The sequence below is a fragment of the Chlamydotis macqueenii genome, chromosome 1, assembly GCF_036417535.1.
Source record: "Chlamydotis macqueenii isolate bChlMac1 chromosome 1, bChlMac1.mat, whole genome shotgun sequence".
NCBI lineage: Eukaryota > Metazoa > Chordata > Aves > Otidiformes > Otididae > Chlamydotis > Chlamydotis macqueenii.
Genome location: NC_141556.1, coordinates 80,086,225 through 80,102,056, shown reverse-complemented (window position 1 = coordinate 80,102,056; position 15,832 = coordinate 80,086,225). Strand labels below are relative to the sequence as shown.

At 41.8% G+C, this 15,832-nt stretch overlaps 1 protein-coding gene across 3 annotated transcripts in view; it reads left to right on the top strand.

The window, feature by feature from the left end:
* DUSP16 (dual specificity phosphatase 16) overlaps nt 1-13,884 on the top strand; it is a 66,672-nt gene extending 52,788 nt beyond the window's left edge. For all 3 annotated transcript variants that reach the window (XM_086758160.1, XM_086758145.1, XM_086758153.1), the window contains exons 6-8: nt 7,357-7,516; nt 8,186-8,309; nt 11,869-13,884. In XM_086758160.1, the coding sequence (XP_086614286.1) occupies nt 7,357-7,516; nt 8,186-8,309; nt 11,869-13,045 (1,461 nt within the window). In that variant the 3' untranslated portion in view covers nt 13,046-13,884. The remainder of the gene's footprint in view (nt 1-7,356; nt 7,517-8,185; nt 8,310-11,868) is intronic.
* Nucleotides 13,885-15,832: the final 1,948 nt, after the last annotated feature.

The following is a 15,832-nucleotide window of genomic DNA, read 5'->3' as shown; positions in this document are numbered from 1 at the left end:
TGCTTCTGTCATACTGCATCATTACAGCTATAAAACATCTAAGTAGATACAGGTAATAGCTGTCTGTGCATAAGCCATGGAAAGCTTTGTGAGAACTAATGATACACAGACCATATAATTAATCCACGTGTCATGTAATGTGAAATTTGGTTTCCTGTCTCCTTCATCTCAGAGAAGATGATATGGTACCTTCCTCAGTAACCAACAGCAAACTATCAAATCTGCCATTAGAGCAGGTGAGGTAGTTTCCTGTGTATAGCTATGACTGGTTTGTTTTGACAAGTTTTGGGTGTTAATATATTAATGGTTACAGTAGGACAAAGGATGATTGTCTGGTTTTTAGTATTTCCTTCAAGTGCTGGAAAAAAATAGCACTTAAATACCAAGAATTCTATAGCGAGGGACTACAGCAAACAATCTTTGTACACCTAATAAAATGTTCAGACTTGTGCTGTCAGTGGAGTCATTTAAAATGAGCTTCTATGGTAGCACTGCACTAAGAAACTTCTACTGTTTGTAAATACATGTGCATTCAGTAATTTTTTTTTTCCCCACAGAATAGCCCAGAACATTTTGGTATACTTAAAATAGTCAGCAAAGTCATCAAATATAGCACTTCTAGGGTGCTGGGCTATCAGATGTCTAAAAGAGTTTGTCTCAAATTGCCTTTGTATATCTGCAGATGTTTGTCTCTGTGAGGAGACAAACTCATATTGCTTACAGTCTACATCCTGGCTCTTTTCACAGGGGAATCTTTATTACTTCTGCTGCATGTGCTCTCTTGCCTCCCATAATATCTGACAGTCCTATTTTTCAGTTGAATCTCCAACAGCCTTCATGAGCTGGCATTAAATACATGGATGGGTGAGAGGGGAGGAGTGCTTCACCCTAACATACTGCCTTAATTATGTGCAAGGCTTTTGTGTATGTTTTTTATCCATGTATAAAGCTTAAGACAGGAACTATCCTAATAATGTCCTGTAATTGGATCAAATTTATATACTTGGACCATTATCATAATTTTCACTGGTTTCTTCTGCTTTCACTCCATCCCAGTCTGGCCTGGCTATTTTGGGATTTTTCACAATTGTTTTAAGGGGATCTTTAACACACAGGCAATCATGTAGAAGGTCATTGTGCTTTAACAGAGCACACAGAACAATCTTTTATATGGAGGACAGTCAGCAGTCACTGTATTTGCTTTGTCCTTTAAGATCTTCCGTGTCTTTACTGCCAGGTAGCAAGTCAGCAATTCAAACTTGATTCACTTATGATGGATGTCAGAGCAGCTTATTACTTTTCCTACCACAAACGTAATTTGTGGTCCCTAGACAAAAGACAGGAGGAACAAAGTAATTTAAAAAAAAAAAATTCCTTGCTTTAAATGGTAGAGTATTAGAAAGATGCTTTTATGCTGTTTGTTTCAATGTGTGACTGGCAAGTGTTCCTAGGTTAGGGTGAGGGGGCAACTTGTTCTCCTCCAGGGCTAGGGATGTGCTAATTTGTTTGGGATGAGACTGGAGCTCCCGTGCTGTGGCTCTTAAGTGGTGAATCCCCAGTGAATCATCCAGAGGGATGAAAGAGGCTGTTCCCTTTCCTTGCCGTAAGTTGGTGCCTATGAATAGGTGTCGGGCACAGGCACAGTGTGTGTACCTCACCAGGAAAGGAATCCAAGTGGTAGCAGTGGTCAGGAATTTCGTTATAGGGCTGGAGGAGGCTAAAACTACAGCTACTACTGGTGAGCCCCGAGTGTGGCAGAGCCAGAGTTTAGAGCTGGTAATCTAGTAATCTACAGTCTTGATATAATTTTGGTATGTGTCCATCAGAAAGTGCTGCGGCTGCAGATAATGTAGGACCCCCAGGTGTCTGTCAGAATTTGTACTTCTTCACAAAATTCTGGGGAGTTACAATCAAGGATCACTGTGTTTTCTATTTTTCATGGAGAACCACAAAAACCACAGCATACAATCTACAGAAAGTTCAGAAAGTTCTTATTGCCTGGTGACATCCTTGACAGTCAATCTTTTGGAAGTTCTTCCATAGGTGACTGAAGTACCTCTTAGGTCTCTCACCTGTTTAGGGAAAGAGACACAGCGTATGATTTCAGATTTGCTTGTTTCTTGTACCTTTGTCCTCTTACTTTAAAGAAATAGCAGGCAATGCTTTATTCTGAGCATGTCACTTGTTTGCTGTACTGAAGTAGACATTAGTGTCTTGGTAGCTTATCTCACCTCTTCAGTTTCAGTGATTCTCTGTGGAAGGTCTGAAATGGCTTCCCTCTTTAATATCGGTACCTTTGTGAACCTGAAGAAGCTGTGGGAACAGGCTGAGAGAGTTGGGGCTGTTCAGCCTGGAGAAGAGAAGGCGCTGTGGAGACCTTATTGCGACCTTTCAGTACCTAAACGGGGCTTTATAAGAAAGATAGAGACTGACTTTTTATTAGCGCCTGTTACGATAGGATGAGGGGTAATGGCTTTAAACTAGAAGGGGGTAGATTTAGATTAGACATAAGGAAGAAATTTTTTACAATGAAGGCTGTGAAACACTGGCACAGGTTGCCCAGAGAGGTGGCTGATGCCCCATCCCTGGAAACATTCAAGGCCAGGTTGGATGAGGCTCTGAGCAACCTGATCTGGTTGAAGATGTCCCTGCTTCGTGTAGAGGGGTTGGACTAGATGGCCTTTGAAGGTCCCTTCCAACCCAAACCATTCCATGATTCTATGAAAAGAGCGAAATTCTGTCTCTGTTAGGACAGTCCAGGAGCTGGTAAGTGGTTATGTTTGCATGCTTTGATTTAATGACCTTGTTGTGTGGTTAGTTACTGGCAACAAGAAATCAACCTTCTCTAAGATTAGAATAGTGTGGAGGGTTTTTTTATTCAAGTTCAGAATTTTAAAAATAATTTTCTGAAAAATTACAAGACTGTAAGATGTAGTCATATGCCTTCACCTTATTTTTGCCTTCAAATGCTATCTGTGAGTTCCCCTTATTCCTCCTACTGGCCAGACATATTGATTTTTCTAAAATTTAAATGTCTCAAAAATATCTATAAAAACTCTTAATCTGCACAACAGTTCAACCTGACAATTTAAAAACATGAATTTTCAGCATGTTTTATCAAGATGAGCTAATCTTTTCAGGATCTTTATAAACTTATCTGAGTGCACAGGCAGGGAAATACTTGTCTTGTAGGAAATCTATAAGATGACCTTTTAAGAATACTAACACTACTTGCTATTAACACTCTGCTGCTAACACTTTGTTTATGAAAGATATGGAAACACAAATGCTTGGTTTATGTCCTTTAGCAAAATTAATGATCACTTTGGAAAAGTCTCGGAGATTATTTGTATTTTTGCTTTACAGGTTTATTTCTAAATGCTTAATTCTGGAAACATTCATAATATTTTTTGCAGGGTTGAAATACTAAAAAGTTCTTCAGAAAAGTTATAACAGAAAAGTTCATTTCACTTTTTGTGTCTCGGTGTGATATATTGGTGGCATTGCAAGGGAGTACTTTCTTTGTTGCTGTCTGTGAAAGAAAGACAATCTGATTCTAACCTAAATTCTCACAGTGACAGTGTCCTCTCTGGAAGTCAGTATATCTGTGTTGTGGTTATGGGCCTGAGTGAGCCTGCTACTTACATCTCGTGTTTTGTCCCAGCATTTAAACTGTAAAACCTTCTGCTTTGCTACTTACATAACTATTCTCTTTCTTTTCTTCCAGACCTGGATTTTATTTCCTGGAACAAAATAACATTTTAGGGTGCCATTAATTTTCAGATTAAACAAGTCAAAAAATGTAAATAATCTGACAAAAGAGCATTTACCTTCTTTTCACAAAGCTGTTAGTATTAGGATTTCTGGATCTTCCTCCCACCGTAATTCACTTCTTCCTCTTGGGTGCCTTACAATGAAGGCACTGTTATGGTTATTATAGTGGAGCGTGTTGCACAGGGAATGATTGATACTTTAGAACAGAAGGAAGCATAACTTCTTTCTTTAGCCTTAGTCTCAAGGACAAGCACTAACACATTTTTGGGTGGTTTTTTGGCTCGGAGATTTCAGCCTTGGCGTCTGCAGCCTTCTCGTTTCCATTTCAATAATCAATTCCACATCAAAAACCTTGCATAACTGTGGAATCGTGATGGTTGGACTCTGTGACCCACCAGCCCTTATGCTTTTAAAAAAAATAGTAAAATTTTCTGTTCTTCTAAATTCATCATCATTCTCCCAGCACCCCTTAGCTGTATTCTGAACAAAGAGGCATGATGGAAGTCCATTTATAGAATCATAGAATCATAAAATGGCTAGAGTTGGAAGGGACCTTCAAGGGTCATCTAGTCCAACCCCCCTGCAAGGAGCAGGGACATCCCCGACTAGATCAGGTTGCTCAGAGCCTCATTCAGCCTGGCCTTGAACGTTTCCAGGGATGGGGCTTCTACCACCTCTCTGGGCAACCTGTTCCAGTGTTCTACAACTCGCATTGTAAAAAATTTTTTCCTAATATCCAATCTAAATCTACCTCCCTCTATTTTAAAACCATTACCCCTCCTCCTATTGCAACAGGCCCTACTGAACAGCCTTTCCCCATCTTTCCTGTAGGCCCCCTTGAGGTACTGGAAGGCTGCTATAAGGTCTCCCCGGAGCCTCCTCTTCTCCAGGCTGAACAGCCCCAACTCTCTCAGCCTGTCCTCACAGGAAAGGCGCTCCAGCCCTCTTATCATCTTTGTGGCCCTCCTCTGGACCTTCTCCAACTGGTCCATGTCCTTCTTGTGTTGGGGGCTCCAGAACTGGACCTTCGTCGCCTCCCTCCTTTATATATTAGATTGTGCACGACCCTGCATGCATTTTTGTACCTGCTGTTCCTGTTGTTCCTCGCTCACCTTCAACCTGTGACAAGAGTAGATGAGAGCTGGTTTAGGGACATTATTTCAACGTAGTGATCTAGAGCAGATACTTTTTTTATGGAAGTTGATGTTGAAGAGCTTGGAATCCTACGTGGGAAAAGCTGAGTAGCCCAGGACAGCGAGGCAAGGGTCACCCTTGCACGTATGAGATAGTCCTCTGTGCCAAGAACCCCATTCCCAATACCTTCCGTCTCTGGATAATTCCAAATATATTATCTACTTACATTGCTCCTGCTTTTAAACTTTTAAACTTTTAGGGCTTTAGGGCTTTTTTTTTTTTAACTTTTAGGGTATGAGAGCTAAATACAGTAAAAGAAGGTGTGATGGAGTAGGCTGTGAAAGGCATGCGGGGCTGAAGGGAGCTTGCTCGTTGAGTTGGGAAGACATGAAAGAAGGGAGGGGGGAAATCAGTGACATTGGAATTTGTTGTCATTGATGAGAAGCTGAGCTCTACTGGGAGCATGACCTAGGAAACCAGCAGGGTAAGAAGCGGTAAGGCTGGGAACTTATTTTTGACACATCCAGCCTTCCCCCCTGTTTTTTTTTCTTTTTTTTCTTTTTTTCTTTTTTTTTTTTGACTTGCTGCAGACTAGATTTTGATTTTTCACATTGCGAGTAACTGGTCATCTCCTGTTCCTCCTGGATAGGTATGTTTACAATATAATGTATGTTCATTAGTTTAGGGTGCTCACACCTTCAGGCACCTCTGAATGTGCTGATGTGAGGGACTTTGAATGAATGTTTGGAGGAGCTGCTCATTTTGCTCCAGACAGCAAAATTCAGACCAAAAGTAAATTCCCTGTTTAAAATGTAACCAGTAACAGTTGTAAACAATTCCCTCTGTAAATAACTGAAGTGGATTTCCTTCTCCCCTGCAGTCCTTTGTTCTCACTGAACATTTAATGTATGCATGCATATACGTGTGTGGGAGTGTTCATCCCTTCTGTGTACACAGGGTAGCATACGTGTGGTGTACCTGTATACTGAATCTCAGACATTATTTAAACTGCTCTGATTTGAACAAGACAGAGTTCTGGCTCTTCAGCTGAGCAGCCATATCCTTGTTTCTCTTCACCAAAACATCTTTCCACTTGCAGAAAAAATCCATATGGGGAAGAAGCAACCGTTTGACTTCATGACTGTAGTTTCATACTGTTAGTCCTCCAATTTAAATCTGCAGTGTAAGAATTCTTTCTTGCTACTGCTACCATGGATTGACATAACTTTTCTTTTTTTATGTAATTGCTATAAAAGCAACAGGATTAAAATCAGATTTTTTTTGGCTTTTTTTCTGTTTCAGTTTAGCTTCAGACATTAGTTTCCATAGACATCCAGCCAAAAGTTCCCCAGTGTTTGTACTCAGTGAAACTACTGTCCAAGCATAGAATTACATGTCACTTGCTGCCAAATCATATCTGAACCAGAAAAATTGTTTCATCAGTATTAGTCCAACCTGCTTAATTGCACGTCTGTGTTAAGATGCTTACTTGCAGGAGACTGGATGCTTTTCGTAGAGCCATCTCTAGTTTTCTAGTACTTGTTTCACGTGTGTGGCACTAAGGTACCTACTGCATCAGATACTGCTTTGCCCAACTCTAAATATAAAGAGTGTGGCAAGGTGCAGAAAAGAGGTGGGTTTTGTTGTTGTTTTTTTTTCTTATTTGCAGTCATGAAAATTGACTTATTTAAAAAGCCCAGTTCACTCTTATACTTTGAATCTCTTTGCTTGCTGCTGTGATAATCTCTGAGGTGCAAGAGGACTAAAGACTGAAAGCTGAAATACAAGCAACTAAATCGTAACCCACAAAGCAGAACTCCTATAAAACTACAGTTAGCACTGTGTGAAAATGGTTTAATTCAAGGTCTTCAGCTCTTTCTCTCAAGCTTTTGAGTGAGTTTTGCACGTTGCCCTAGAAACAAGGAAGTCCCAGATACTTCAGGAAGGCATTGGTTTCATTGCGTCCTTCTGACCAATATCTGTGATGGGGCAACCTCAGTTTTAGATACGTGATCCGGAAAACATGTATTTGGGTCAGCAAACTACATGTGGGAAGCGCTTGCTTATGTTGTCTGCCTGCATGGTGAGAATTTAAACCAAAATAGCAAAAAATGTATTCTCTTGGAAGTGTTGCTTCATGGTAGCAGAAGGTATTCTACCCTTATTTCTGTTCTTTAAGTTTGTTTTTATGGGCTTTGCAGTCCATATGTTATTTGGACACAGTGGATGTCTCATTATAAGTTGCTGGAATAATTAGAAGCTGAGGAAGTGCCTTCCCCCCAAAAAAAAAAAAAAACCAAACTTCTCCTCTAATACAGCTAGAGCAATTCCAACATGAAATCCAGTTTGAGTTTTAGCTTTATCATGTGCTTTGGGTTCACAGTTTCTTTGTAATGTGCCAAAGGTACCGTTTGACTCCTCTAGACTTAACCTTCCTCTCTTTCCCAGGAGCTGATGCAGCAGAATGACATTGGCTACGTACTAAACGCCAGCAACACTTGTCCAAAGCCTGATTTTATTCCAGAATCTCATTTCCTTAGAGTGCCTGTGAACGACAGCTTTTGTGAGAAAATTTTGCCTTGGTTGGATAAATCAGTCGATTTTATAGGTGAGAATAAAATTTAAATTCTCTCTCCAGAACAGTTTCCGGATTCCTTTGTGTGTCTGCCTTGCCGTTTTGGCTGGAGAAGCCCTGAATGCTTTCTGGGTGGTGTGAAAATACCCTAAGGATCACCATCACTTTAGAAGCACAGAAGCAAAATAACGTAGGCAGATTCTGCCACTGCATGTTCCAGCACTTATGGAACAAAGACACTTTTTAAGAGCACCACTCTGCTTTCTGGCAACCTAGTAGGTGCCCGATACATGCCTGCAGAGAGGGAATTAGAAAATTGGACGTACAGACCCTGCCTTTAGCTTTGAGAAGTGATCTAGCCAAATTTGAACTGGCCAAATTGTTCCATCATGAATGCTTGCTTTTTACTCACATATAAAATTAGAAACAATCACCTTTCCCAGACATCTAAATAGGGTTGTTTATGTGCACGTTAAAATGCGGTATGCTGTAGCTGCAGTATGCTTCCTGTGTGTCGTCACATGCTTTTTCTATACTCAATGCTATACAGTGCTAGAGCAAATAAGTGATTTTTTGTTTAAAGCTTCCATGAGATTTACAATTAGCAGTTAATTTGGAAGTTTTGAACAATTTGAAATAAAACATTGCTTTCTTTGCAAACTTTTCATCGTTGGTACACTTCCCCATTTCTTTGCTACGCAGAAAAAGCAAAAGCATCAAATGGCCACGTGTTAGTGCACTGTTTAGCTGGAATATCTCGCTCTGCCACAATCGCTATTGCATATATCATGAAGAGAATGGATATGTCCTTAGACGAAGCTTACAGGTAAGGAGAAAATTTCCCTTCATATTAATTATTGGTTTTAAGGTGAAGAATAAAAGGCTATATGACCAAGGATAGAAGCAGACGTGTTATTTTATCCAGTAGTTCACTGGCCTCTGCACACTCCTGTTTTAAATGTAGGCTTCCTCCATAAACAAATGAGTGGTTGTGTGTAGACATCACACACGTAATATGAATTCCCCGCCTGCAAAATACTGGTCCGACTTGGTTGTTGGTCCAAGCAGGCAAACACCTGGAATTTAAACTGCTTATTTAATGTGTGTGTATGTACATAGCATGCATATAGCAGCATCTTGTAAGTCAGAGAGGGAATGGAATGGACGGGGTTAAAGAAAGAGAACTGAGGATATTTATAATCATGCTTATGACGAATGCTAGACCGGAGCTGTTGACTTCAGTTTGGTATTTGGTAATGCTCTCAAAGAACTGCCTGCAGGTGAAATGTCTAGGAATAAGAAAGCTGCTTTGTTGCCATTAAACTCAACCGGAAAGTATTTTGAAGTGTTGGCTCTTTGTGGCATCAGGGGATTTTTGTGGAACCACCCTCCCACACCTTCTCTTTTTTTAACCTTTCAAATCCCATGTTTCTGTATTTGGATGGTGAACACTTTAACAGATTCCAGGTGGCTTGGTTGCAGTTTACCATGACTTCTTTATTTCTTTTAACAACCCACTTTGTTGTGTTGTACAAAAAAAAATATTTTCCTTTTTGATGGGCTCTGTATGCTAGTTGGCAGAGCTGATGCATCGCTATAACATACATGGTGCAGAAGCAATCTGAAAATCGTGCTGGAGCAGGTGGAGAGGAATACCTTCCAGATCACTAGTGTGTTTGCCACTACTTTCTCTAAACGACCAAGGAGGACAGAAAGATGAGCATTTGATATTCCGTTGTGGAGCGTGATCTCCACGGGGCATTTTCTTTTAAGCTGATGTACATAATTATGTATGCAGTGAAAAAAAAATGCATGTAGGAGGTGCCTGAACTACAACCACGTCCCATTGTCTTTAGAAATTTTCCATGGTTTCTTACTAGAGCCTGCTGACAATTTGGTGTTGTGCAGTAATTTCAACATGGGTGGTGAAACAGGTTTGGCTAAGAGGCCTAGGTGAAAGCTCACAGTTATTCAGGTAGAGATAATATGGATGGATATTGTGCAAGGTATGAGCTTGATTCACTAAAAAACCCTGTCTGGTCTCAGGCTGTAGTGGTCTGGAGGTTAGAGCTGTAGAGTAGTAAACACTTCTAAAATGCATATGCTTCAGGGAACTTCTGAAGTGCTGTTTCTAAATTCCTCCATGAAATCTCTGCATTAAATTCTAGTTTGTTTCTTAACCAGAAGTGTTAACTGCAGGATTAATCATCCTAGGCCTTTTTTTCTTTGCACTGTTAATGCTGAACAACTACTGTGAAATTCAGATTGTATTTTGCTATATTTCCCTTGATATGGCTTAGTGACAACAGTCTGCACCACATTGCACTCATTGGTTTGGGATCTCTTGTTGACAAAGCTTGAAAGAAAAATACTTTTCTCTGAGTTAATGAAAGTCATTAGATAAAATGTTTGATGCTATTACAAAAAAAAATGGTGACATTGTTACTTGATGTGAAAGAGCTAAGGAAATAAACGTTTTTAGTCTTTTGTATAATGGATAATATAAGGGGAACAAACATCAAAATTAAATGTTATGCATGTATGCAATTGGAAAAAAATGTGCATTTTGAAATGGAAAAGTTTGCAAAGCTTTAAAGCTTGTTGAGGGGATTCGGCAGCCTTCCTTTGAACCCTTTTCTTTTTCTAAAAAGCTAGTTTAAATTTAGGACTGCCGAGTATTTTAGGTTGAGATGAGAAAGTGGAAAGGGGAGGCTATCAGAACACAGCCCAGAAATTACAGTGTTGACCAGAAGGATCTTGCTTTAAATAACAAGTGCAAGTAGCCTTGACTGGAAAACAATGAATGAAGACTGTGTGAATTCTTGTGAGGGACTCGCTTACACTGGAATAAAAGCCCCCAAATTCAATGCTAGATCAACCTAAAGAATCTCCTCTGAGGAGACTTACTAGTTCTCCATTTGTCAGTGTTGGCACTTCATAGTGGAAGTTTCCACTAGCACTTCGTACAATCTGATCTTCCAGGTCATCACTGTTCCTACCATTGTTTGTTGTTTGCTAACTTTAAAAAAAAAAAAAAAACACCAAAAAAAAACAAATGCAAGGGTTTTTGTATTTTTTGTGTGCTTGCTTGTTATTGTGCTACCGGATACCAGCACACCTTAAACTTTTTTTTTCCATGCTGTTTTTAATGACTGCATACTCGCCTTCTGTATATATCCCCAGAGATTTTTTTTTTTTTTTTTTGCTTTTCATAATATTTAATTTTCCCAGTGATACCTTATATGTGTGTTTGTACTAGATTTAGCTCTTGAAGGCTTCTTCCCTTGTTAATTGCCTTGTCATCTGGTACCTTTATAGTTCCAGGAATGCTTTTAAACAAAAAAAAAAAAAAAAAAAAAAAAAAGAAAAAAAAAGAGGAGGAAGGATTTGGGCAGCTGTCTGTTCCACAGCCTGTAAAAAGCAGAGAGTACTTATTTAGCTACATTGCAAATCAGGCAGGTAGGAAGTATTGCTTTTGTATTTCACTTTGAAGTATTTGACATGAATTGTAACACTTCAGTCTTTCATATATTTAGAGTCCTAGTTCAGGAAAACATTTTAAGTATACATTGCACCTTGTCCATATTCAACTGAGTACATAAATGCATGCTCAGATTGGCACGTGTATGTGCATCAGGCTGCTTCCTACAGCGCTCGAAAAGAGGTGAACTCTTCCAGTGATTTGGAAATACTGTTGCCCTTTACTGCTGAGCACCTGCAGAGCTGGAGAAAGAGAGATTTTGTTTTAACGCTGCATTTGTTGCTTTCTATTTTTCTTTTTGATGATGGTATCAGTGGTCAGTACCAGTGTATGATAGAAATCACTGGTGTTTGCCGTTTAAGGTCAGCATGTATCAGAGTAATCTGCTGGACACACTGCAATAACAGCAGCATGAAAGAGAGAGGTGAAAGGAACACAAGTCTTCTTCCCTTTGAACAGTGAGGAAGGTGGTCTGCTTTCTCAGCCTGAGGGAAGCTAAGGTCTCTTGGCTGGAGCTCTGATGCTGTTCATGCAGAACCTGAGGAGCTCTTAACTCTGGTCAGAAACCAAGGTAGCAGAGATCCACTGTAAAGCAAAATAAGGGAAATTATTTCCTCAAACCTTCTTGTGGATATCATACAGAGGTAAAAAGAATGCTTTCATTTCCCGTTTTTTTAGTCATCTTTAGCCTACTGAGAGAATTGAGAGCATCCAGCATTTTCTTGCTTAAAAGGTGGCTTTTTTTCCCTCTGTCCATAAGTAAGTTACCTGTGCTTGACTGAACCTCAGTCCAGGCCCCCTGACAAGCTAAGATTAGGCTGTTAACCCCAGAGTGAGTGTTGTGCATGCTATTGCAAGTATGAGGAAGCAGGTCCTTAATATAATTCTTGTTTTCGCTTTCCAGATTTGTGAAAGAAAAAAGGCCAACCATTTCTCCCAACTTCAACTTTCTGGGCCAGCTTTTGGACTTTGAGAAAAAGATCAAGAACCAGAGTGGTCAGCCTGGACATATCAGTAAGCTGAAACTTCTGCATTTGGAAAAAAGTAGCGAGCACGGGCTGGTCCCAGACGTTGGGCAGAGCAGCCTCTCCACTAACCAGCTCTGCATTACCACTACCTCCGAGATCGTGGAACAGAAGCCGACGGACTGTGGCAGTGCACCACGTGGGCACTTGTCCCCTCTGGAAGACGGCCCGCTGGTACAGGGCATAAACGGACTGCACGTCTCCCTGGATAAGGTGGAGGACAGCAACCGGCTGAAGCGCTCCTTTTCTCTGGACATCAAATCCGTATCCTACTCGGCAAGTAGCAGCTGTGTGACTGCGTCGGTTCAGGGCTTTGCCTCCTCTGAAGACACCCTGGAGTACTACAAACACGCCACTGGTTTAGAGGGAAGCAGCAAGTTGTGTCAGTTCTCACCTGTCCAGGAGGTCTCGGAGCAGACCCCAGAAACCAGCCCTGACAAAGAGGAAGCAAACCCTCCCAAGAAACCCCAGAACACCTGGCAGCTGGATAGCCAGAACAAACGGCAACATCTAGGGAGGACCAGCGGCAGCGCCACCACTCAGCGGTCACTCCTGTACCCCCTCCACCGGAGTGGGAGCATGGAAGACAACTATCGAACGAACTTCTTGTTTGGGCTCTCCACCAGCCAGCAGCATTTAGCAAAGTCTGCTGCTGGGCTTGGCCTCAAAGGCTGGCACTCGGACATCTTGGCTCCTCAGACATCGGCTACATCCCTTACCAACAGCTGGTATTTTGCAACCGAGTCCTCGCATTTCTACTCTGCCTCCGCCATCTATGGGAACAGCGCTGCTTACTCTGCCTACAGCTGTAGTCAGCTGCCCACGGGCTGTGACCAAGCCTGTGCTGTGCGCAGGAGGCCAAAGCAGGGCGATCGAGGTGACTCCAGGCGGAGCTGGCATGAGGAAAGCTCTTTTGAAAAGCAGTTTAAGCGCAGAAGCTGCCAGATGGAGTTTGGGGAGAGCATCATCTCAGACAACAGATCCAGAGAAGAACTGGGGAAAGTAGGCAGTCAGTCGAGCTTTTCAGGCAGCATGGAAATCATTGAAGTGTCTTGAGGGGCAGCAGGCTTGCGTGACTGTAGCGGAGTTGCTTCCCGCTCCAGGCCGCTCCCCAGCATTTGAGAGGTCCCTGTAAATCTGAAAAGAACAAACTTTGTGCAAAAAGCTGGGGAGGGGGAGGGAAGAAATGCGAGGCTTCAGTGTGAACACAGTAACTAGATTAATACGGCAAAGAAACAAGGGAGGATCTGCCTGAGGAGACCAAGTGTACACTGGGTTTTTCTCCTCCCCTTTCCTGGAGAAGGGCAGAACATTTCAAAGATCTTTCCCTGACAGAGGAAGCAAGTACGTGTCATGGATTGCACATCCTTTCAGTGGTTTTTAAAAAGGAAGCTCTCTTGGTATCAAACCCTTTCTCTGGTTCCACTGAATCACGCTCCTACCCATCAAAGCTAGTTTTGCTCTCCCCTCCTCACACCCCACGTCTTCACCAGTGCACCTTAGCCCTGACACTGAGCCAACCTGTGGAGGGAGACCTTTTTCCCGTAGGAAAGGAGACCGGGAGCGATTCCAAAGGACGTAGGGGCTGGTTACAGCAAGGCTGGTCTGAACGCACAGTTCAGAGAAATGTAAATACTGGTGTAACTATTGTTCTAATGGATAGGCTTTAGGTGATCTGCTAGAGAGCTGCTTCAGAGAAAAAAAAAAAACCCAGTACCTCAAAAATATAAAAAAATAAACTAGGGCTTTATGGCTGCCAGATGCTGGTAGTCAGGTCATAAGCAATGTGAACTACTAGCCACATTTGATTTTTTTTTTTTTTTTTTAAAGCTGTCTACGCACAAGTGTTTCAGTTGGCTCAGCAGCAATTCTTAAAAAAAGACAAATGAACCATACTTATGACTGTGTCCCCCAGTGTTTTGAAACATAAAATAAGCAGTATTTCTATTTTTGATATGAAGCTGGCTTCTGGGAGAGGGGTAGCTGCTTTGGCTTCTACACTATAATGAGGTGTTAGTACTTCGGGTTACGTGCAAGTGGCCGGTACAATACTGCAACATCCTTTTCTTGCCGCTTGACCATTTGATAGATGGCTCTTGAAGATGGTTTCTGTTTTTTAAAGCTAAAAATGAGTTTGGGATGGGCTTTTGTCCTTAATTGAGCAGTACTATGCTCTTCATATATGGTTCCAGTCAGGTGTGAGGTGGGGGCAATTCAGGGGGTTGGGTGTTTGTTGTTTTTTTGGTGGTGGTTTTTTTTTTTTTTTTTTTTTTTTTTTTTTTCATCCCAACATCCTCACCCAAACCCGGGTGATTTGGAAATGAAAGCTTCTTGTTAGTTTTGCTGACTTCATCTGAGGAAGAGAGGGCTGACTGGCTGTCCAACAAAAACAGAAGGGGCTCTCCAACATGCCAATTCATAGTGGGGTGTGAAAGAAAGGGAGTTTGAGAAAACTTAAATGGAAAGCCTCCTGCACTTGCAGCTCCAGAGGAACTTGATCCTGGCCATTGTCCTCTGTCCTGGCATAGGGCCTTGATTTCCCGGTGTGCCAATGCGTAATTTGGCTGCAGATGCATCTTAGCAGTGCTGCTGCTGGCTGGTACCGCGTCCTCGCCCTCAGTACCCCAGGGACACGCCAGCTCAAGGAGGTGTCACTCCCCTGCTGCCAGCAGGGTGTTTATGGGAGATGAGGCACAGACCTTCTTCTGGTGTTTTTGACAGCAACCCAGCTGCTTCCCCTCCAGCTCACCATTCATGCAGTACCTTGGCCGCCACGGCTCAAATTGTTTTGTGTGCACGCGTTGCTGCAAGAGGTTTGCGGACAGCAAGGGGTGATACCAGAAGCATAGCGTAAAGCTTCATCCTTCCTGCGCTGATGGGAGCGGTACGTGTGTTATCTCCGTCTTCCCCAGCATCCCTCAGAACATGTGTATCGGAAGGAACCATATAGTTTTGTCCCATTTCAGTGTAGGCAGCTGAAAATTGTAAATCACATGTAACAAATACTTAACCCTGGCCAACAGCTTTAAAAAAAAAAAAAAAGTGTCAGCAGCAAATTGAAGCTCTATTCAAGTCAGCAGCTTGGGTTATGTTTTTGGTGTTGTGGTTTTAGGCTGTTTGTTTGTTTGTTTGTTTTTTACTGTAAGTTTAGCTAGTTTGTGACTCAAATCTCAGGTTTTACTCTATTGAAAAGTGGATAAAATTTTATCATTTTGTTTTGTGGCTAGGATGTGACCTTAATTTCCTACAGCGGACTATTCTAAAATAGCACTGAAAGCTACAGCATTGATTAACTTGATCCTAAAAAGTGCAGAAGGCACACAGAGAGAGGCAGCGCCAGGAGTAACTGACCCCAGAGGCTGTACTGGTGCCACGTGTATGAGATGCTGGAAGAAGTGGTAGTCCGGGCAAGGAAGAGGTTGACACCACACGGGAAAGCATGTCAGGTCTTGGCTATTCATTAAACGTACTGCCACTTGTCTCTGTTTACATATCAAGTGAAAGCGATTACGTAACGACTATTTTCAGCACACGTACACACTCTGGGTGTGTATACACATATGTAAACGACTGAGCAGTGCTCCTCTCAGCCAGATTTCAGTAAAAGCCTTGATTTAAATCAGTTAATGGGGGTTAACACACGTCAATCCCTAGAGGCAGAAACGGACTCTTCCTGTCCTTCACATGTGTTTTCTCCTCTCTATACCTACAAATACGTACATTTGGGTTTCGTTTGGTTCATCGCCTTCTGAGGAACTGAAATCTGGTCTTCTGGCTCCTCATGATTTCCAATACGCTACAGTCATTGAGTGAATCAAAGCTGGTAGGCTCAGTATTTTTAGG